The following is a 24,294-nucleotide window of genomic DNA, read 5'->3' as shown; positions in this document are numbered from 1 at the left end:
GTCTGCCCTCCTCCCAGTTGGACGTGCCTGGAGAACCTCCAGAGGGAGGCGCCGGGGAGGATCCTAATCAGACGCCCAATCCACCTCAAGTGTCTCTAGAAGGAGGAGCGGCTCTGCTCCGAGCTCCCTCTGGATGGAAGGCTGAGCCCGGACACCCTGCAGAGGAAGCTCACTTCGCCCTCATTCTTTGGTCACTACCCAATGCTCGTGACCACAGGTGAGGGTTGGAACGTAGATCGACTGGTGAATCGAGAGCTGTCAATCAACCTGATTAAGAAAGTTGGTGCTTCCTATGCGTGATAGAAAAGCTCCCACACATGAAGCATGTTTGTTAGACGTCCAATCACAGCACACACAACCATCCAATCAAACCCCGCACGCGTCCTTTGTCTCGTTTTTTAGAAAATACTGTGATATTTTATTAAAAATGTTGCAGAAAAAGTTTATACAGGTGTCCAGCCAGAAATATCTCTATTATCACTTAAGGCAAAACCGCAAACAAAGATAAGACCAACCGAGGATGTTAAAAGTCTACATTAAAACCTGTTATCTCGACTGGTTTCGGGACCAAATGGCAAGAATATATCCTTTTATAGAATTTACAAATGTAGCTTAAAATCTTCTGGATGTTCGTCCATTTTTTTGTAAGAGGATGCAAAACAGAAAGAGAGTTAATGGTAACGTTTGTTGTCATTTTATAATAATTAATATCATTAATATTTACACTCATTCACTTGCTTTTGTAACCCAAAATATCACAAGCCTGGCACAATACTTTACATATTGCTAGCATATGACAATTTGAAATATCTAACATATATTTCTTTACAAACATATCCAACTAATATCGATACAAAAAATCCACTGCCTTTTTTAGTCTAAATAATACATTGCTGGTCACATTGTAAGCTCAGGCAGTGCTGAGATTGCAAGACAGAAAAAAGCCCACAAAGGAAACTATCGGAAGCATAACAGGATGACGGCAGGTGACGGGGTCTGAAGGCGGAGAGTAAAGCTCTTCCTGGACATGCAATGTGTAAAAGAGTGGAAACAAAGCAACGCACGAGACAGTACTGTATGTGATGGCCTGCAGACGCACGGTGTGCAACTCTCCGGGGGGGTAAGGGGGGGGGATTGTGTTCGCATTTTGGTCGTTCTGTGGAAAAAACATAACGAAACACAGGTTCAGAAAAAGAACGGGGAATGTGTGGGGTTTATATTTACACGCACCGGAACAGAAAGTCACGAGCTGGAGGGGGAAACTAAAAGATCTCAGCCAAAATAAAAATCGGAGCTCTTTTAATATTTTTCTTTTGAAAAGTTTTGAAATTTCCACGCACAACTATATACCTTTTTTCTTTTTTTCTGTTTTATACAAAGTTTCATAAATACATTTCAGGCTGGGGTGTAGAATTCTGTGCCCACGTCAGGTGTCTGCACTTCCAGACGCTCCATTGTTGCTCTTCAACAACTGCTGCCAGTGTCTTCCTGTTGTGTGTTTATGGCACAGAGCCTCCACGAGGGCTCTCTGTCGCTCTGTCGCTCTGTGTTGTAAGAATATTAACAGTCATCCCCTGTCGCCTTGTCTTTTGGTAAAACTCTTTCCAAAGCTTCCCTGGAGCTCAGCTCCAAACAGAGTTATTACTATAGTAACATTCACTTTGAATATTTTCAGGAGTTCATTATCAATTTATATTGTGTATACTTTTCAAGAAGGCATGGTAGCAAAATAACATCTGCTGAGTCTGTGCTTCACACAGTTTCATCTTGTTTGCCTTGCGAGGTTGGTGGCTGGTCCAGAGGGGATCCGGCGCCGCGCCGTCCCGGCGGAGCTATACCCGCGTGGTGGAGTGGCCGTGGGGGAGGTTGGTACTGTTCTGGCTGCCACCGAAAGTGTTGAAGTTGTGCAGAGGCTGCATGCCAGCCAGCGAGTTGGGGATCATGGTGATGGTGCTGGGCGTCATCAGGGGGATGTCGTCGGGCGACCGCCGCAGGGTGAGGGTGTAGTCGGGCGGGCAGGTGAGGCGCAGCGTGTCGTGGGTCTGCATCGACTCGCACTCGTGGTGGTGCTCGAGCTCCAGCTGCTGCTGCTTCATCTGCAGGGACATCAGCTCCTCGCTCTGCAGGTGCGCCACGTCGTTGGCGGTGGAGGGCGTGTTGGACGGAGCCGAGTTGCGCTGCGGGGTCGGGACCCGCCGGTTGGACTCGTGCCGCCGCTTGTCTTTCTTGTAGTAGAGCGCGGCGAAGGCGAGGATGTTCAGAAAGAGCAGCGAGGCTCCGACCGCGATGGTGACGCTGAGCTCGGTGGAGTAGTCCCTCTTGGTCTCGATCACCACGGTCGACTCGTCGGTGAGGTCGCCGCTCTTGCGCTGGTCCGTGGTCTGTTTGGTGTTGGCGGGCGGGACCCCTGGGTGGCGGGTGGTGGAGGGCCAGTTGTTCTTGCCGGGGAAGCGTTTGGTGTAAGGGTACGGGGTGGTGTCCTGTGGAGGTATCTTGGTGGTGGTGGACACGTATTGAAAAAACTCATTTATGTTGTGCAGGTGTGGAACCAGCTCCAACCAGAACGCGACCTTGGTGGCGCGGTAGTGGTCTCTGACTCGAGGCTTGAGGCCGATGTGGAGGTAGAGCTGGTCCTTGGGGTTGTACTTGGTCCAGGCTACCTCCTCGAAGCGGTTGGGTTTGGTGTGGATGAACTTTGTGTCCTGTGGAACTGGCTGGTTCGGATCCCTGAAAGAAGAAGACAGAAGATAGACGAGATTAGAATCTGTTTTGGCCTGCTTTGCGCTCTACGTGGACTGATTCCCTGCAGACAACCAAACACCGTGTGTGGTGTTGAACCTCCTGTTTTGAGTGAGAACCCTGGATATGGCTGGGTAATAAATCTGCGGTACCTCCCTGCAAATCATTTCAGACTCGGTGAACGGGACAGAAATGACAAAGAAACCTTTCAAACACAAAATCCACCTTCATCACCATTTACAACATAATGGCCGTCTTTAAAAGTTCTCCGCAGCAGTAATTTGCCTTTCCCTTTAAATCACTTTAAAGCTCCATGAAAACATGATCCAACAACGAGAGTGTCCATTAGATTCACTTTACACTCATTTGCGACTCGTTCAGATGAGTCATTACTCTGAAAAGTCAAAGCCCGTCTTGTATTTTTCTGCTCCCTCTGTTCAAACATTATGTGTTTCTGGGTGACTCACTGTTTGAACGCACGAGCAGACTGAATGTTCGGTGTCCTTAATGCGCCGGTGAAACGTTTCCAGGTCTGTTGTCACATTTTCTCAAAATCCGATCTCAGCAGGGAGCTTTTTTTTTTTCTTCTTTTTTTTAAAGAAGCCTCTCAAGCAACTTTTCATTAACTTTGGAGAGGAGAGGGGGAGTGGAGGCTAGACGACAACCTTGGAGGCGCCTCTCTGGAGTGTGTGTGGGTGTGCGTGTGGAGGGGGAGTTGTATATTTGAATACTCAATAAGAAGGACTCATCTTGAGTCACGCTTTGCATTTGGGGGCCTCCGAGGAGCTGTGATGAGACAAACAATCAGAGAGGCTGTGTACTGATGTGTGAATATAGAGCTGTGGTGTGTGCGCGAGAAGGTCGGCGTGCTAATGTTGCTAAAGTAGCATAAGTGTGTGTCACAGCATTTTCCAGTGCAAGGTTTCGAGTCTGTCGTCTGCTTGCTCTGAAAAAGGGCTAAATTAAAGAGTTATCAGGAAAGCATACAGACCATATTTCCCACAATGCAATTCACAAACAAAATGGAGGAGATAGACCAAGCTGGAGAGAATTTAGTTTGAAGAATTCCCTGCAACTGCAACTGCAAAATATAGATCTGCACAGTGTGCATCACAGAGCGCTGAGGTTCACTCATTTTAAAGCCCTCACTCATGTTTGCTGTATGCACGTGTTGGACGGTCTGCCTTGTCCACACCACAGCGTTCATTTTGTTAATGAAAGTCATGATGATAAATGTTTGACAACTTTTTCTCCTAGCGAAGATGAGACTTGACGAGTTAAAAACAGATCTTTGAAACTCTGACGACACGTATGTTTTGTTTTCGTTGATAAGACTAAAATGTTCGAGGCGAGCTGTCGGGTGCCTAATGTGTCAAAATACAAGCACGTCTGCAGATCCCCCTGAGTCTGACCCAGACATACAGGTGAAGACGTCCCACAGGCACAAACAAGATGAACTTTCTCTGTTAACTCTTTCTGCTTCAGGCTCTGTGTGTGGCACCCATGGTGATGTTAAGCATATAAATGGACACTGGGCACCCTCCCAACCTCATGTTTAATGTTTGTTATTTTCCATTAGTTAGTCAGAATGTGATTTTTAGGTTTATTTGTGGTTAAAATGAGTACGGCTCACACATGCACTTGAGGGTCTTTAGGATGCACGGTGCACGTGTCCGGTAATCTGCAGCCAAGATGAGCTGATGTGCTTGTGTATCTGTATTTCCAGAGAGGGGAGTACAAGTATTAAAAAAAAAACAATACGTCAGGACATAATTAATGAGAGGACGGAGCTTTACAGCAGATTGAACCTGTATGAGGCTGATCGATTAGTTTAAAATCGCCGTCGACTAAAACTATAAAGGGTAGAAATGTCTACTAATAAACACTGACAAAATGAACACATGTAGACTCAAACAACAAGTCTATTTTAGGCATGCTTCCCTCGTAGCTTCTTGCCTCCATCAGACAGACTGAGCTTACAATGTTCAGCCCAGGCTTTTCAGGAGGCAGACACGTCTGTAGACGTTCTGCCTGATACATTTATGAGTGTGGTCGATTAAGACAAAAGCCCTAATAGCATGATGGCGCCTGGCAGCCTGTTGTAGCAGCTCCCAGCGTTTCTTTTATCTGTTCAGACTGTAATGTTGAATGTCACAAGCTGCTATGACAATCCAGTTACCCTCAGGGATCAATAAAGCACCCACCTACCCCACCTTCCTTCCTCCTGTCTCCATTTGCCATCTTACAATCTGGTTTAAGAATTATTACTGTGAGTCTTTTCATGCGATGTAACTCTAACTGTGTGTCATGCAGTGGCTATTATCCATCGTATGCAAAGGACGTCCCAACAGGCGTGGGATCAGTGCCACAAACAAACATGGATCCATACATCAGTGAGCCAAACCGCTCGTTTTTCCTCAGCAGAATGATCGCAGGGAGTCAGCTGACTCCTGCAGAGTCATCACATCTGAACCCCGCGGCGTCTGTCGGGTCGCCGTCTGACAGGATCTTAAATGCACACAAACCAGGAGCCTTTGCAAGCACAACAAGTCTGCAGGGAGACAGAAGTGACCCGCGAGTTGCGAAACAAAGTAATCACAGCTCTTTGGACGGTTAGTTCCTGTGATTGTGCAGAACAAAAGAGAGACGAGAGGGAAGTAAATGTGCAAACAGACCTGCAGACACACGCAGCCTGCCGGTGCCTCGTCGTGCGCCTTTGTTTGTGCTTTAGGCCCGTTCTGCTACAAATGAAACAATTACAGATCTGAGTGCTCTATCTTGTCTGTTTAGAAACTTTACGAATTATATTTCAAGATTAGCTTCTTATGAAAGACTTTCATAAACTGAAATGATTGAATATTTAATGAAAAATCATTCCTAACCTGAAGTCAATCTCTCGCTGTTACGTAACAAACAGAGCCTTTACTGTGCAATGATTTATAAAGTGGCCTCAGAGAACTAACCTCAGTCTCTTGTGTGCATTGATGTTTGCCTTTCCTACACATCTAAAAATGTATGAGTGGATTCAAAAACAACAGCAACGTTCGACAAACCAAATGTCGTCCCTCTGTCTTCTAGTTCGCAACGTCTAAGGTTCAAGAGTTCAAGAGTTCCTGGGCCTGGAGGAAAGTTCCTGCATGCCACGGTCTGAGGTCTGTTTCAGGAAGCATGTGCATGTATTGATTGTTTCCTGATTGATAAATAAATATATAATCTGTGTTCTTCATGTGTGTCACAGCTCAGTTAAAGTTCTTGAGCAGAACACTTAACACAAAGAACCTACTGTAGATTAAGCCTGTTCAAAGGTCAAAGCGAGGCCGTGTTACTTCCTGCACACAGCTCATCTGATTACTTAACATTTGCTCTCTTTTTTGCCGCCTCTCACACCCGATAATCAGTTATGTGAACTATGCGACATCTTCCTAAAGTATGCTAACAGAAGCTGCCAGAAGCTTCTGCTTCAACTCTTCCACGATAGCCCCCCGAAAACATGAACTTTCGGCACGCTGAATCGTGTGCAGTGACACCAATTTCCAAATTTTTGTCATGATTCAGCATGAATATCAACACAAGAGCTGTGTCCCAATCCAGCAGGCGCAGCCTTCCAAGGCCGTATTTGAAGGCCGGTTGAGTCACAGAAGCGCGGCGAAGGCTGTCCCAATTCGAAGGCTCCTTCAGCCCGCTAGCTACCTGTTGCTAGGCGACAGGAGCGGCATTTGGTGACCCAAGGGTAGACCAGACCGTCACATTTCAGTTCGGCTTTAACGTCTACGCAGGCTATGAATGGAGCATCCTCCGTGGATTGGGACACAGCGAACGTATTTCAGTTTGAACTCTATTTTGTGCGTCAGGTGACCTTTAATATAGAGCCAGAAAATCTGCAGGGGAGGTTGAATGATTTAACTAAAACACCGCTGATGTTTCAAACCTTAACAAGACGTTTCGGTGCCTAAACGTCAGCAACCTGAGACGGTTTCTCTCTTAGTTTTCATTTGCTTTGGTTCAGAGACACATCATGATACGGGCAAAAACAGTCCTTCATCATTGATGTTTGGTTTCGCAGGGGACACGAGCAGCCTGGGCTCCGGGGTGAGACAGTACCAGCTCTCCTGCAGAGAGCCCCGAAGGCCGCCAGGCATGTGAATCATGCCACCACCGAGTAATGAGGTTTGTTAGCTGGAGAAACCGGCCCGTATTAATGATTGTACGTGTCGTATTTTGAGTTTCATGAACTGCTGTGAGGCAGGTTGAACCGCGAAACACACAAGAAGAAGAGAGTGTGTTCTCTTCTTCGTCTTGGAAAATTAACCCGCTCCATTTGGTTTAATTTCAGAAACAAGCGAGTGAGCCTCTTTTTCTCTAACTGCCTGATTTGCATGAGTAAAGGTGCAACTGCTACAGCATACATGTGATGGCTTATGTAACCTGCAAACTTTCATCCTGAGGGTGAGAGAATAAACACTACAACAGATCTGATTACATCCATATCAAACACAAGGTAAGTATTGTATTTTCCTCTGCACTTTTAGTCACAGTGTATTTTTAATATCGACCCCAGGAAGATTAATCTTTCCAAGGAGACGTATTAAGTGCAGCACAGCTCCACCTGTGCCTTTATCTAATGTCTCATTAAAAAGGCTGGACTCAGCCATAATGTAAGGTCGGCCCTCCAACTGGTGGCTGCATATGGACCCATACATACGGCACAGCTAGCATGTGGTGGTGCTGTCATCTCAGTGCTAACATATGCTGGAACAATATGCCGCCTCTCTGCTGCTGAATCTGCTTAAAACAAAGAAAAAAAAGCAGCGAAGGCTTCGGGCCGTCCACGCTCACTGAGCAGGAGATGCATCCTCTGTTTGCACGTGTTTCCATCAAGCACCAATCTGGTGATCAGAACAGAGACAGGTTGAGATGCTAAGTCTGCACTCGTCAGTCTGACAGGTGTATGGAACTCAGAGTGCTGGAACAGATGCTTTCATGTAGTCAGATGAGCTGTAATGCATTCAGTGTCTGACACCAGAGCGGAGTATAAAGACGCTTGCACAGTGCTGGGTGACTTTTCTATAATAAACATGGAGGTTAGCTTTTCAGTCCTTGGACCATTGTTGTCATTCACAAATAGCTTGTCAATTTAATTTTCCATTTCTTACTTTATAAAAGGACTTAAAGCCTTCACACGTCTATAAAGCAATGAACAAAAACTGCTTCTTTTATACCTAAAATAATAATGTAATACACTGACAGGCTCAGATTGTTATTCAAAGTGTGTGACAACATTACAGAAAGGATCCCTACAGAGACAGACCTTTTTGTTACAGAGGAAGATGATTTTTTTTAACCAAAAACAGACGTTACAGCGCTCTCTGCAAACACACCAAACTCCATTCATAAAAACACTAATTTTACCTTTGCATAATATAGGGATTGCTGGTCTAACACTGCTTCAGTCTGTAAGTTTGTTTGTGTCATTGTGTGGCTCCTTTGTTGTATTTGGTTGGTCCAGATCCTCCACAATATTTGTGTGTCCCACAATTTCATAAGAAATACTAACCAGCTGAAACAGAGTTAGATAGGCAACTCCTGTGTTCTTCAAAGTAAAATTGTTGTTTTTTCCAATGGAGTTTGGTGGCTTTGAAAAGAACAATGTAAGAGCTGTTTCTGGTTAAAAAAATAGTCTCCAGCAAAACATATTGGTTATTGATAAAAACAGTGATTTTACCTCACAGAACAGAGGACATAAAAGTTTTCAATGGCCTTGATCGGTTAGTTAGGTCCAACACAATATTTGTGGAAAGCACAATAACACACATAAATTAACCGATCAAGGCAGCATTAGAGCGATGCACAATGCCTGTGTTTTGCAGACAAAATTGCTGTTTTTATGAATGGAGTCTGGTGTGTTTGCAGAGAGCGATTTAACGTCTGTTTGTGGTTAAAAAAATCATCTTCCTCTGTAACAAAAAGGTCTATCTCTGTAGGGATCCTTTGTGTAATGTTGTCGCACACTTAGAATAACAATATGAGCCTGTCAGTGGAAACAACAAGAACTTTAAGTGGACATATCAAGGATTATGCTGCAGCCATTACAGCCTGTTTCACTGCTGCAAGTATTTTGTGTACCTCTGTGTAAAAAGGATAGCGCCAATGTTTAAAAATACCAGAATTCCCATCATATCAGCCTTGTCTCCTCTCTGTGTCTGGAAACCAGCCGCCACATCCTTGAGAGACAGCATAATAGCAGCATCACCCCCATACGCAGCCCATACATAATCACAGCCACACTCGATCTCATTGTGCGCACATCCAAAGTGCCAAATCTTTTCTCTCCAACATCAGAAAGTTTCAAAACATCAATCTGCTGTGATTCACAGTGGGAGACTTTGCAAAGAGAGAGGGAGGCTTGTTGAAAAATGGCCTCGCTCCCAGTGATGAATTTGCTTTCAGTCGGAGCTTTATTGGAAGCAGACTGAAAAAAGAAGCAAGAGAAAAGAGCACATTCCCCGGTGATCAGGCACAAGCTGGATGGAAGCCAAACAGGGAGCAGGGGAGCGAACGCCACAGCCTGTGAAGCTGATCAAGACTTATTTATTCACCTTAAAGTGAATTTTCAGTATGACTAGGCTGCAAAAAACCCTGATACCTAATCTCAAGGTGCGTGGAACAAAAACGTGATCCAAATATAAACAGGGAACAAATCCTCTCATCAGATCCAGCACCAGGGGAGGATTTGACTTGTTTTATTAACCGACACATGATCTCTTTGACTTATGAGCTAATCTTTTAGACATTAATCATAAGAAAACTTTGTTGATACCCCAACACAAATCTATCTGTGCAGTATCAGATACTAATTCTCGCAGGCTTTGGAGGTAAATTAAACTGCAGAAAAGAAACAGACTGACACATGAACCCTCGGCCGGTTTCACACAGTTTTCTTTGCCTTTATCCACCGGCTTATGGAAGTGTAGCTACATGCTGGGTATGTCATGAAATCCTTTTTCTGAGGAAACATCTGTTTCAACTATCCAGGGACCCTGAACCTTTGGAGGTTCTCCTGCACAGGGACACGGGTCTAAATAAAGATCATGAGACATCATTTTGGCCACCAAAATTCCCGTCTCTTTGGGTAGTACTTTCAAAGCATACCGAAACTTTAGAGTCTGGGCTTAAAGGGCTGAACATTTCTGATTAGTTGAGTACTCCATCCATTTTCTACACCTCTTATCCTGTTCAAGGTCGCACAGGGCTGGAGCCTACCCCAGCTGTCTTTAGACGAGAGGCAGGGTTACACCCTGGACTGGTCGCCAGTCAATCACAGTGGTAGTTGAGGACTCACAGTATTTTATTTCAGCCAACATTTTATATAAAATCTGTTTGTTTTGTGCTTGGCACATCAGTGGAGTTACACGACGAAGCAAATTCTAGCATCTTTTATACACAAGAGGTCTTGATTTGCCTAATCGTCATGGGTTGGTAGGCTGTGGTGGGGAAACATGGACGACAATGGGCTGAACTAAGGTTCCTTCAGCCCGACCAAAATGGTTGTTCCTTAGACTAAAAGTTTCCCATATATATGGTGGAAACACCACTTTAGTTGGACTTCTCAGATGCCTTAAACTAGTCTGAGAAGTAGCTAACTACTAGAAGTAAATGTTGCCATGGAGTAAGTGGTTAAATCAAAGCACCATGACTTCCAGACGATGGATGTTTTGCGCCTCATTAAGTCCAAAGTCCCCAGATCTTTCCAAAACCCACAAACTATCAATCTTCATACCGATATTTATTCCTTGGCAGCCATATTCATGTGAGTCTAGTGAGTCCACTTTGGGCATTTTCTTCCCTCCATCGTCCTACGCCCTGACGGACTGGCCAAATTATGACTAGCACTTAAAAACGCATTCCACCACAGCGATTGCGCAGTCAGCAGGCCCAGTGGGTGGACCTTTGGTTTATTCAATCAGCTGTGGGGTGTACTCGGAGCCCCTTCTTTCCTAAACCTTCGTAGATGTAATCAAATCTTTTATGGTGCTAAAGGTCCTCTTTAGTAAAGACCTCCACTGATTCCAGCAGTCTGTATTTGACTCTGTTTGGCCGGACTCTTGGAAGAAGAAGTGCACCTTGTGAATGCAAAGGGTAAAGAGTAACATGAGTACAATATGCAGGAAAAGCCAGAGAAAGGAGGCACTCACCCTGTTTTAGCAAAGTTAGTCCAGTAGGTCATGACGACAGCGCTCAGCATCACATCGTTCTTGGAGAAGTTGCAGTTGAAGAGATCCGTCGGGCCGATCATGGGGATTCCAAACACGTACGGTACTTCATCCCCGTGCGCCGAGTCAGCCCAGCTGGGCTTCATGTCGCTCTGACAGTGGTGGTAGAAAGCATAGAAGTAGGTGGGTGACCCGTACTGGGCGTGGAGGTCAGCTGTGGCCACCGCAGGTGCCACCCACTGGTGGTCTGTGAACAGAGCCACAAGGGTCTTGCGTCGAGTCTCCGGGTTCTCTTTGTCCGCCCAGTCCGTGTACATGAATTTGATGGTCTCGCGCAGGGTGTCTTTGCCTTCTGGGTAGCCATAAAGATGATCCACAAAGTCCGACACTGCAAAGTCAAAATCATTAGCAGACACCCCGTCCTCGCTGTCCACGATCCCGTCCACGAACTTAAACCCCTCGCCCTGATTGACCCCCAGCATGATGTCATAGTTGAGGAACTCCCCTTGCTCCATGAGGATCTGAGGGTCGTCCGGGATGACGTCGCCATCGATCACAGGCCCGAAGGCGATGTGGTACTTTGCGGGTGTGATGTACTGCTCGATTAGCTCCTTGTAGTTCTTGTTCTGCAGGCACTCCACCAGGTCGATGGTGTCCAGCATGTTGCAGCCCACCTTCTCGGCCAGAGCTCGTGTGTACTTGGCAGGCTGGTAGTTGACCGCCCAGCTGGAGAGGGCTGTGCCACTCTGGATGATGGCTTTCTGGAACAGATCTGAGAGTGGAGCTGGTATTAGTGAAATAGACACACAATTACACACACACACACACCATGTTGGCAATAAAGAGTTTGTGCTTCTTGTTATGCTCAATGCAGGAATGGAAATGAGGCTCATTTTTGCAGCTTGGGAACAACTTTATTGGTGTACCGATCAGATGTTTTCTCTCCAATACTGATGCAAATACCAACTCTCAAGGTATTCATCAGTACTGAGAGTCATTATGATACTAGTGACCTTTCCCTGTAGGGATCCATTGTGTGATGTCAAACAATCTGTGCCTGTCGGTGGCAAAAACAAGAACTTTCAGTGGACCTACTTCGATCAGGCGCCTTCGGATAACATGAAGCGTTCCAAAACCTTTTGTACCTGTTAGTCATTTGACCTAAGTGTGTAAATATAGGACCAAGGTTCCAGAAGTATCCTTTGAATCTGTCCCTATACCGCTTCAAGACAAATAAAGGGTGATTCAGAACACTGACGTAACATCCTGCTCGCTAATGAGGGAAACAAAACATAAAAGTTACTTCCTATTTATATAGAAATAACACCTCCGGCAGTTTGCACATCCTGGAACAATGGCAGCGCAGCTTCACAGACTGCCAATCAGCAAGTAGGCCAGACAATACACCAGGAACACTGGAGATATGTGTATTTTTCTTTCTTTTTTTCAGAGTTCTATTTATACTCACGCAAACACACAGCCGTGGTGACTCAACCAGGCCGACTTGAAAAGTATGTTTTGAGCGCACAGCAGACATTTCCCAGAAGGGCTGGTTAGCAGTGTTGGAGCTTTTGCTGCTGCTGTTGATGTGGAGAGTATCAGTTAAACCTCAAGTCACTTCAGAACTACAGAGTGACAGGGAGCTTTGTGTGACCTTGGCATGTTTGCAGACGCACATGCTCGCGTTTTCATGGCCGCCTCACGACAACAGAGCTCAGAATTACAGGAGCTAATGCATTTCCACCTTGTTTGAGCTGTATTATACATCTCGGAGGAATGTTTGGCAGGGAACCGAGTGTTTGTCGGCTCTCTCCGCTGTGATTGCAGCCCGTCAGAACATGAGGACCTTTATCTAAATGTAAAGTAAGCCATTCCTATTCTGCAAGTACACCATCCAGAAAAATGAAACATACCTAATAACCGCAACACCAGACCAAAAGAGCAAATAGGAAGTCTCCCTCGCTCTGATTGCCTTTAAGGTAAACCCAATGGACTTCTACCAGCGAGATAAAAGGGTTGATTTAGAGGGAAGGTGCATTTTTCTCCAAGCCTGTATTTGTCCCACATAGAGAGGAAAATAGCCTGAGAACTGCTGCAGCACTTTCTGAGATCCAATCCTCTAAATCCTCCTTTTTCTGACAGATGGGTCAGGCAATTTCCCTCCCCTGATGAATGCATTTGAGTGGCAGGAAACTATTTTCAGAAGGCAAAAGACCTCTTGGCTCTTCACGTTAAGATGCCCATAAATAAAACATATAAGCAGATGTAAATACAGTATGATAATACAGACTGTTCCCATTCATCTCTTCTCCTCTAATGCCTTCAGACTGAGGCAGAACGCACACTTGAATGCACACGTACTTCGGTTGTTTGTCTCTGCATGTGCTGATCAAATGTGAAAACAGGGAATCATTTAAATAACTGAAGCATCCGTCTCGCTGTGTTTTGTTCTTGCGCTGCAGGTCTGTGTGTCCTTTGGGTGTTTCGTACAAAATTCCTCATGTCCTGTTCCCAAACGCTGCATGGTAAAACAGGAAACTCACTGAAGCAACACTGGGCCAAATATTTTGAGGAAACAGCCTGAATAAGAGGAGGTCTGCCCCCAGTTAGAGGCAAGCACATGAATATAACCCGAGGTGGTCATGGGAAATTCTGCGATACATAAAACCTGGGCCCTTTATTTACATATTTTGGGTTGTGAACGACTTAAAGGTACGAAAGGTTTTGGAACTGCTTAAATATATTGCTTCAGCCTGCAGCCGTGAAACGGCTGAAATGGCTGCAATAAAATTGTTGTTTCCACTGACAGGCTCAGATTGTTACTCAAAGTGTGTGACAACATTACAGAAAGGATCCCTACAGAGATAGACCTTTTTGTTACAGAGGAAGATGATTTTTTTAACCACAAACAGACATTACATCGCTCTCTGCAAACACACCAGACTCCATTGACAAAAACAGTGATTTAAGCTCACAGGACACAAGAGGTTTACACCTGCCTCGATTGGTTAGTTTGTATTATTGTGTGACTTTGGTGTTTTGAATGATTAATTCAGGTCCAACAAAATATTTGTCATCATAACACAAACATGCTCCGATAGCGGCAGCAGTAGAACAATGCACAGTGCCCGTAGTTTGCAGACAAAATTACTGTTTTTGTGAATGGAGTCTGGTGCCTTGAAGAAATGTTAAACAAAAAGGTCCATCTCTGTGTTGCAGCCAAGATAAACCAGAAACAGACGTTACATCGCTCTCTTCAAAGACACCAGACTCCATTCACAAAAACAATTATTTTACCTCACAGAACACAGGAGCTGCTGGTTGTTGGAGTTGCTGGTCTACCGTTGCCTCGACCAGTTAATGTTTTTATTATTGTTCTGTGTGGGATCCAGACTAACCGTTTAAAACGCCAAAGTCATCCAATCACCCAAACAAAATAACCGTACGTGGCTGCTGAAACCAGCAGCTCCCTTGTTCTCTCGGCTAAAATACCCGTTTTTCTCAATGGAGTCTGGTGTGTTTGCAGAGAGCGATGTATTGTCTGTTTGTGGAAAAAAAATCATCTTCCTCTGTAACAAAAAGGTCTATCTCTGTAGGGATCCTTTCTGTAATGTTGTCACACACTTAGAGTAACAATCTGAGCATGTCAGTGGAAACAACAAGAACTTTTAAGCCTAGAAAATATGTAAAAATATGGTTTAAAAATACTCCAACTGTGGACATAAAAGCATCACTACTTCGTGTCACCAGATAAGACATGTTCTTGATATGAAGCCCCCATTCTATCCAAGCTTGATGCACATATATAGTAGGAGAGACACAATGATGAAAGGGCCCTTTGCGTGTGAGCGTATCTCTGTGCATGCCAGTGAGAAAGCAAACATACCTTCTGAGTAATGCGAGAGGGTGAGCAGGCTGACGCACGATGCTCCGGCACCAGAGCCAAAGATGGTCACTCTCTTCGGGTCTCCTTTGAAGGCCTGGATGTTCTCTTTGATCCACCTGAGCGCTTGAATCTGATCCAGCAGGCCGTAGTTTCCTTTGGCTGCCTGGTCTCCTGTGCTTAGAAACCCTGCGTTGATGAAAACAAACAGGAGAAACACAGATTGACTTCAGAGAGGTGTTTGATTTTATCTGGACTGAGAAGCAAAAATAGAATCTTTTAATCCATGCAGTCAAGGGCTGAGTCCATTTTTCTGTTGCCTAAAATCTCCCTAATTCCCCCCCTTCACTTTCTAAGTGAGGTAAATTGGTGAAATATAGAAGAGATCATCGCTCTCATCTGAATTCATCTGGCCGGTCTTCAGTGTTTTATGAACATAGCAGGTAAGCTTCATTACTGCATTAGAGTGGAGCTTGAAATCAATAAGACTGCTTTTATCTCCCTTTTTCTTTACTTACTTTAAGATCTGCTGAAAGAAATGTTTCAGACTCTGATGCCACAAAGATACCGCTCTGTTAGTCCGCCGCTGAAAATAGTCCCCAACAACTAAACTATATCCTCCTGTTTGAGTCGTGTTGCCAAGCTATTTTAGGAAGCTGCTTTGAAAGACTTCGCTCCCGATCAGACGGAGCACGTGTTAGCAGCTGGGGGAGTTGTTTTCAATGAGAGGGAAGATTCTAATGCGCTGCTTTTGCGTTGCCATGCGTCACCTCAAGTTTTGGGGAAACGCTCAGAGCGCCTCGAGTTGAAAAAACTTCACAGCAGAAAAGTGCCCGCGTTTTTTCTCATTGTCCAATCGGATGAATGGAGAGGCGGGCCTTCTGTGGGAGTGATGACATCGAGTGATCGCCGTGATCTTTCCTCTTTCTGAGGGTCTCATGCACCCACGTGGATCTCTGTGTTTAATGTGTTTGGGAACAGCCGCTCACTCTCTGCCTGTCCATTTTTTACCGAGATATAACTAACACATTGAACACAAAGTATTTTAGCTAGCCAAAATAAATGGGGACAGTTACAGTTAGACTGACAGCTAGTGATTCAGTGGTTGCCTTAACAACGGAAAATAAAAGCTGCTAAAACGCGCTCTGTCTGATCGGGCCCTTAAGTCTTCTAAAGGAACCACTACAGGAAGTTAGAAAGTATTAAGGTTCAGACTGAGACAATCTTAAAGCTTTTTTGGACCATTACTCATGATTGATTGTCTATTTGACCCTTCTGCTAAAACACAGGTGACCTTCACTTCAACTTTGTCCCTGAAAGCATCTTCAGTGGACCCAGATGAATCACTGAAGCTGCGAATATTGTCACAGCTAAATAAACCACAATGTAAATGTATTTCTCTCTGCGTTCAGTCGTAAAACCCCGGCACAACACTAACATTTTCCTAGCCGTCAGCCTGTCTGTAAGCCATGCAGCTTTGGATTCTGCTGCCTCCGGTGCCAGCACACAAATAGTCAGGAACGAGGAGGCTTTTGAATTTGATTTCACCCATGGCTCCGGAAACGGTCGGCCAGTAGAGATGCCTTCCAGTCAAGTGCCAGACCGACCGACCTGGCAGCGAGCTCCACACACACATCCGAAACTTGTTGACAAATTAGCAAATGCCCCTAAACCCATTAAGTGGCTTTCTAAATGCTGCCACTGGGGGAACTGGTGGCTCCTCCATGCCAGGCCTGTGAGCTCGGCGGCCAGGCCTGGCAGCGACAGCCCGTCCCTGCGAGCAGACCATACCGAGGCAGAGTAAATGACAAATGGGATGAGGACCGCTGGGTAAGAACAGGAGGAAAAAAGAAGAGAGGTAGCCTGTGGCTTTTTGATAGAGAGCAGATCCGGTTTGTCATGGTGAGGTGGAGGGGATGATAGAGAGGGGAGCAGGGCAGGGGTGGGGGAGGATTACAAGGCCTCTGGCAGCCTCACACACCCTGTAGGATGACCACAGGCGCTGCCGCCGCTCCCCTCCTCCTCCCACTGCCTCTCATTTCTCATCTGTTACCCTCCTTTTCCTCTCCCCTATCACCACAAAGGAGCCAAAGAGAGGAGCATGCCTACCAGGCGCTCCCCAGGAGCTGTGAAGATTAGGCAAAGCTTCATTTCAAAGCGCGATGTAACCGTTAATTTCACCAGAATTATGGACAACGGTTAGATTATCTTTAGCTCCAAAAGATGGCCAAACATCAAAGCAAGCTGGTGGATATTCTCTCTGCACGCTTGTGTCTGTAACAGAGTAACTTATGACTCTTACTGTTGTTCACTGAAGACATTTTAAGACCGAAAATGACAAATCAACTTGCATTGGAAAATCGAAATAATCAGCTTAAACATGTAGGTCTGAATATGTACTTTGGTGCATGTTTAGAGTGTGGCATATAAAAATTCCAGGCTCTCAAGTGAATAGTAAAGATTAAAATACACTGATGAGTTTCTGCAGATAGCCGTCCTCAAGGTAAAGGTTAAACACACCTGTGTTGTGAAGACTCCATAGACTGTAATGTAAGAAGTAGACGTAAAGTGGCGACACCAATTGGTTAATGGACTGCTGTGTTTGACACTTTGGCGGTCGCCATCTTGGTTTTTTTTGGTGACAGAAGTGATTAATCCCCAGCTCCCTCAGTCTACATGTCGAAGTGTCCTTGGGAAAAACCAAATTGCCATCGATGTGATGACTAATTGACAGGTGGGCACTTCACGTAGCAGCCTCTGCTGTCAGCGTGTGAATGGGTGAATGCGACATGTAGTGTAAAATCAGCTTTGAGTGGTCACAAAGACTAGCAAAGCGCTCCGTCAGAACAGTCCGTTTACCAACTGGTTCGCCTCTAGCCTGGTTGACAGGTCCCATTGGTAGCAACTGGACAATCCCAAGACAGACTCTGCTTCATTGACTATTTGACTCTAAATTGGACCAATACAGCTCATTAGGTTCAGAAGATACTTGCAAGCTGACAAAAGAAGGGTTCAAAAGGACACATAAAGGGATAACAGTGTTGTGTGCATTGTAAACCACCCAACTCCAACGAGGCCTGGGGATTGAGGATGCACAGTCGGTGTAGCGGCCTACGCGTCTTCTTGAACTAAAAATGTCTAAGTGGAATAATTACCATCAGATAGATCGCCATTGGATACCTGTTCCTCTGTGACCTTTACACCAGGGCAGAAGATAAAGTAAAAAGCCTTCCAGTGACATCCGACTCGCTCTTAAATTGGTCATTTATTTGACATAAAACAAGCTTAGGAGCCTCAATTTACGAAGTTTGCCTGTTTGCAGGTGTGAGGCTTAACAAGATGGATGGAAGGATTATATATTCTCAATATTTCTGTGCTCATACTTGTCCATCATTACATAAACACTTCCTCTGAAAACAGCCCTGAGTCATTGAGCAAAGAGTCTGTGAATTCCTGCTGGTATTCTTTGAAAAAGAGCCATAAACCACTGAAAGTCCTTGTTTACATCCTGAGAAAGTGAGCGAGTGAGATCGGAATGGTTGAGCGCAGTGTGGCTCCCGCCGGCGCTCTGACGGCCATTCATTCCCCTGACAAGTTCATGATTTAAAAAGCCTGACAGTATTTTAAATGTAAGGAGGAAAAAGAATAAAATAGGGCTGAAAGTGAGGCTGCCTGCCTGAGAAGCTGGTGAGCCCCAGACGTCGTACCCCTGCTGGATCTTTTAGAGTCGCTGGTGAAATTGTAGCCAGAGGAGAGCTGTCAATGCTGGAATGGAAAAGCACTCTAATGGCACACTTTTAAAAATACTCTGCGGGGTGAATTATAAGGAGAAAATATGCCTTCCACTGGACTGTGAACACAACATTCAAACAAATGGTGTCAATTTTCACAGTTTGGCTTGACAGGCGCAGATAAGTGCTGGTTAATGTAATGTAATAATAACACTTGGATTTGGGGGGAAATGGGTGGGAATGAAGGCTGTTTGGGCACAAACTGAAACATGAACTCCTTTCATTTCAAGGGACTCAGACTTTACCAATAATTCACTCAAGAGCACAATTATGTGATTTTATAGAAAGGGCCTGAAAAGGAAGTCTTATGTATATTTGAAGAGTCCTCCAATCAGAGCCCAGCAGGTCAGCTGGGAGAAAAGGAAGGACCATCTTATATACAGAAATGTTATGTTAAGTCTTAGACTTGAATAACTGGAAAACATAAGAACAAACAGACAGCTAGTTTGACTGGAAGACCTGTTGATGAATTCTACACATTTAAATAACTGTTTACAATAACAATTACCAAACTACATCAAGTTTAGTCCTTCAAACCTCAAGCAAAGACACACAGGAGTCAACATTCACCTTTTTCAGAAAGAAACTGGACCAAAACAGCTGTTTTTCACTCGGAGGTAAAGGAGTGTATCGTCTGCATATGGGTGGATTTTGCTCTTAATTAGACGTCCTAATCAATTTTAAAGGTCACCATGGAGCCTCCAACCTCAAATCCCAGCTATTCCTGGCTTGGCACTGGTTAGAGAATGTGACCTTAGTGTTGCCAAGCCATCCAACTTTTATGTTGTCATATTTTCTCCAAGTTTGTGAACCTGATAAGTCTAACCAGTCAACCGTACCAATATGTGCTTCACCAAGCGTCTCATTCACAGTATGCTAATGCTACCTTGTGCTCCTTCTTTCAAACAGGAAACATCAAAAACATGCTGTTCACTCACTTTAACATCTACCAAAACTCCAAACTGTCCTCGCCTTGGAAGATAAAAAGAGGCAAGGCACAGGAAGCCAAACCAAGCTGATTATAGTGTCGACATGTTTGCCTCTACGGTTGCCATTAAGGCTTGTTATAGAACAACCTGGAAACACGATGGCCAGCGTGGCTTTGGAGAAGTTTGGTGAGGCAGTCCTGGCTTGCTAGATAAAAATGATTACAGAAACAACCAGGCCTGACGGCATCAGGAAGCTGTGAATCCAACCCTCCTTTTGCCGCCTTAGTTTGCCACGATAGGAGCACAGATTGTTTGGCTGGAGGAGTGGTGGATAACAAGATCCTGTCGGTGTTTCTGTGAGAAAAGTGTTCATAAAGTTGATAACTAAGAGTCATTACTTTGTTATATAAATTGTGACAAGGCTGTTTTTAAATACCAAGAAGGTCATTATGATTATTTGGACAAAAACTTCAGATGATGTTTTGTTTGTTTCCAGATGAGCTTTCTGCCGCGCTGTCAGCTGCTCTGTGATCTCTCCCTGAGCACAGACAAGGCCGCCATCAGCAGCAGCACTCTCTCTGCTCTGGGGGGGGCGGGTGTGTGTGGGGGGCATTAATCCCCCCTCCTCTACTATTCGTATTAATGCTGCCTTGACAGGGACGTGGAGCTTAATGTAGGTCAGTCATGACAAAGCTGCCACAACCGGAAGCTGTGCGCAGCAGTGAGGCCTGAGTGACTGTCAGCTGTTTTAAATGACTGAAAGAATAATGTCCTTTATTTTGAAAGGTGGCCTGATTTTGGCATATCTGGTTTTAAAAAAACATGCCGCTGGGTGCATTATGACATTTTTATCATACTTCCTTTTGAAGTTAAAAAACACCAACCCCAGCTCTTCTCACCGACGCGTACATGTGAGGAATTTTAAGTAATCTTAAGGTGAAACGAGTCACAAGACAAACCAAAGAAAGTCGCTTCAAAACAACTTAACTGCAACGGAAAACACTTTTTAAAATATATAACGCCCGATACATGACTACATTTCCTAGGCTAGAGGCACTCTGAGCTACGGAAGCCCTGAGGGCTGATCTTAATTATTTTCTCTCCTGTGTTTATAAAAATCAGAATCATTTCTTTACTTATTCATTATTTTTCATCTGTCAAACAGGTGGGGAAAGTTTTTAATGATTCATCTCACGAAGTGTGTGTTTTTTTATCCAAGAAAATAAGAGAGAGAAAACATTGAGGCTCGTTTACTTTCTTATCTTCTGGTTTGTTGATTCTAGACATGACAGTGATGTTAGATAACTTATCTGCACATAATACAGTGTGACCTTGTGTTCTTAGAGGGGCTTTGGTGGCCTTAACCCCCCTACAAAGGACTCAGGATAAGGGCTCTGCTCTGCTTTTTTTTCCGATACCAATATATTAGTCACGTTTTTTTTCCACCTAACTGCAGAGAACATCAAGTCTCCCCTGTAGTGGAGTTGATATCGTGCCTACTCTTATTGTAGCGGCAAAAACATCTTCACGCTTGATGGAAGAGACCAAGTGTCTAATTGCTCACGTTTCTGAGCGCACCTGAATGCAGCATCCCCCGAAACACGGCAGTGAGGGAGACATGCCCGGACTTGTTTATTGCACCTACTAGGGAGACATCGGTGATCGCTGACGGACTCTTTTTATCGCGTGTGCGTCCATGAATATGTAAGTTAGTTTGCACTGATGTTTATGTTACTCTTTGTAAGCGTCGGCTAACAAAGCGTTGGCGTCAGTTAACTAAATGTTAGCTAACTGTTAGTCTTAGTCCAAGTCTAAGACTAAGAAGACAAGACTTCTACTTGTCAAAATGCGCAATAAGTGCTGCAGTGCTGTGTTAAATCATACAGAAATGGAGCATGTTGCTTCCTACTACTTAAAAAAGTAAAGAATAAATGACAGGATCACAGGACTACCCTCCCTCCCTCCAAACTCTGCTGGATAAAGTCCGTGTGGTCAAAATGAATCGTGGGTGAAAGTTGGCATTTTCACCTGACAGCAGAGATGTTTGTGGAGCCAAACACAGGCTCGCTCGTTTTCCGAGCAGCTGAAGTGACTTTATCTGTGGAAAACATCTGAGCTGCAATATAAAAACTGTTCTCTGAAAGTCCTGAAAATACCATCACAGTTATCTGAATGCCACGGCGTGTTGGTGTACACAGTTTAATGTAAAAAAAAAAGTAGCAGCAGACGCCGACAGCGGAGCGAGTGACTGACACAAATGACAGAGTGAAATGTTTGTGCGGCTCCGTGGACAGACGGCGAGCCGGCTGAATGCCAAGGCCAGACAGACGTGTGAGTCAATGCATGTGATTAATTCTGTTACTTGTACTCACGCCGGGGAGGGAGACATGTCGGAGTCTGTGTTTTAAATTAAAGGTTGCACAGAACAAAACATCTCGACGTCTAAAGAGAGTTCGCTCTTTCTGCTAATCGCTCTCCATTTGCAGCCAGACGAGACTCGAGAATGTGCACTCAATAATCTGTCAGAATTTTCTTGCATTGACGATGGAGCCTGGAAAATTCTCAGGAAGAAAAAGGCACAAAAACCCTTCAAACTTAGTTTGGATCAATAGGATCACATGACCTCTTAAAACATTCTCTACATTTTTGCAGGGGATTAAGATTACAGACGACCTCCACACTTGTTACGAACTACTAGAGGTCCTGAGGGAATACTGGTCCCACGAGAAACGGCTTTATGTTATATTTATGTTGTCGCTTGGGAATATTTTAGTGAACGCCAGAGCATGAAGGCACCACGGCCCAACGACCTCTCACTCATCCAGTTGCAGCCAATTGTTTTCCAATGACGGCTGCTCCCTCTCTCCATCCCCCGAAGTCTGCAACCTCGGCGTCATCCGAGACTCCACCCTCTCTTTCCAGGCTCACATCAAATCTGCTTTTTACTACCTCCGTAACATTTCCAGACTTAGCCTTCGCTCTGCAGAGACCCTAATTCATGCTTTCATCGCCTCCCGCTTGGATTACCGCACTGGACTCCTGTTCCCAGCAAAGCTCCGGACAGGCTCTAGTGCGTCCAGAACTACCTGTCAAGTCCCACATCACCTATAAAATCCTCCTCCTCACTTACAAGTCTCTCCATTCCCTCGCCCCCCAGTACCTAAAGGACCTCCTCCATCCCTACACCCCATCCCGGAGTCTGCGGTCCTCAGATACAGTGCTACCTCTTTGTTTGCTTGTTTTGTTCTGTCTCTGTAATCTGCCGTGGGTCCAATGACAGGCGCTACATAAGTCTAAGTTATGATTATTATTTTATTAATAGCTCCAAAAGTCAAGAGATTACCTAATTTGCATATTGGTGACATCATCATTTGCATAAAGCTTAGTGGTTGGGAGGCCAGCCCGCTCGCCCCTGCCTGCCCGTGCAGTGCTGCTGCGCACGGGACGAGAGGAGAGAGAGCAACTCGGAGCTGTGAACGGCAATTACTCTGAGCAGCATACACGGGAATTAAATACAACATAGTACGTTTCACTGGCCTGGAAAGGTCGCTAAATTTGTCCCCGTGTATCATCACACACATGTTGGCCTATCACAGCGTTTCTCTCTCACAAACGCAGCTCTTTCGGCGCCCGTAAGCCGTGCTCGTCTTGTGTCTCGCATCGGGGAACAGATGCAAAATTATCCCAATAGAGCTGCAAATTGGTCGACTGTGCAAACAGAATAGACGTGATTTCAGTCGGCGTTGTGACAGCAAACAAAACCCAAACACAACATGTATCAGTGCAACTTCACTTTGAAGATAAAACCTGCTTAAAACACCCAAAACACCAGAAGTCTGCTTTGTGCGTCTCATAGTTTAAACAACACAACAGGAAATAACCTGCACATTTGTACATCATCTACAGTCCTCATACGGCAGGGAGGATAAGTCTCTTATCATCCATCCGATGCACAGAGGCCGGGCACGCTGACAACATGACAGTAATAGTTCTTAATTGTGCTCTCTGTCCACAAGATAATCTCTCCCGCGGGTCCCAGATGAAATGTTAATTATCAGAGGGGATGATGGGAAGGCAACGGTTTGGGATAAGCTCAGCAAGGTCAGCCGAGCTCAGCCGCGGCCGCGTTCGAACCTCCTGTCTGTCACACATCAAGACGCGAGCCGAATCACGGGGACGAGCGAAGGTGAGGAGCAGACGGCGTCGGACGTTTTCCGGCGGCTGAGCTCTGTAATTAGACCGAAGCTTTAAAAACGCCTGGTGTTAAACATAACCTCTCCTGACTGACGGCGGGGCAGAAAAACAAACACACCACGGCTGTCAGAGCGCGTCAGCCCACGCCGAGGCATTTGAGGGTCACATCCTGCAGCCTGACAGCACGCCGATGTGTCACACGGCGACTGACATTATTATAATGACTGAAAAAGACAAATGTGGACCTTCTCTCTCCGCTTAAGCTGCAGATTAGCCGTGGTTGGCTGGGCTGCATCCCGTCTCTGCAGACGTGTGTGAGGGTATTTTGGAGGATGTGTCATGTCGGTCCTATCATCATTAACACAGACGCTACGGCAGGTTCTCCTCACCTCCCCAAAGTCCCCAAAAGCCATTACAGAGCTCACAGTGCTGCGTTCGCTGTCATCAGTCATGTTCAACAACACGTGCGCTGCAGTTTTGTCTTGCTGTGACTTTATTAGCAGCTAATTACCACTTTAACTTTTTCCATTACTGTGAAGTCAGTGTTG

General features: G+C 45.2%; 1 protein-coding gene across 1 annotated transcript in view; it reads right to left on the bottom strand.

Annotated features, from left to right (window-relative positions):
• Positions 1 to 385: 385 nt before the first annotated feature.
• The window catches only part of nlgn4xa (neuroligin 4 X-linked a), a 96,957-nt gene continuing 73,048 nt past the window's right edge, over positions 386 to 24,294 (bottom strand). The window contains exons 4-6 of the mRNA XM_069675059.1: positions 14,836 to 15,021; positions 10,932 to 11,721; positions 386 to 2,727 (exon numbers count right to left, since the gene is read on the bottom strand). Coding sequence (XP_069531160.1) covers positions 1,833 to 2,727; positions 10,932 to 11,721; positions 14,836 to 15,021 — 1,871 coding nt within the window. The 3' untranslated portion in view covers positions 386 to 1,832. The remainder of the gene's footprint in view (positions 2,728 to 10,931; positions 11,722 to 14,835; positions 15,022 to 24,294) is intronic.

The sequence above is a fragment of the Semicossyphus pulcher genome, unplaced genomic scaffold, assembly GCF_022749685.1.
Source record: "Semicossyphus pulcher isolate SPU_LCO1_2020_fin unplaced genomic scaffold, fSemPul1.0.p SCAF_24, whole genome shotgun sequence".
Taxonomy (NCBI): Eukaryota; Metazoa; Chordata; class Actinopteri; order Labriformes; family Labridae; genus Semicossyphus; species Semicossyphus pulcher.
The sequence above is the reverse complement of the archived record's forward strand: the minus strand, read 5'-3'. Positions and strand labels throughout refer to the sequence as shown.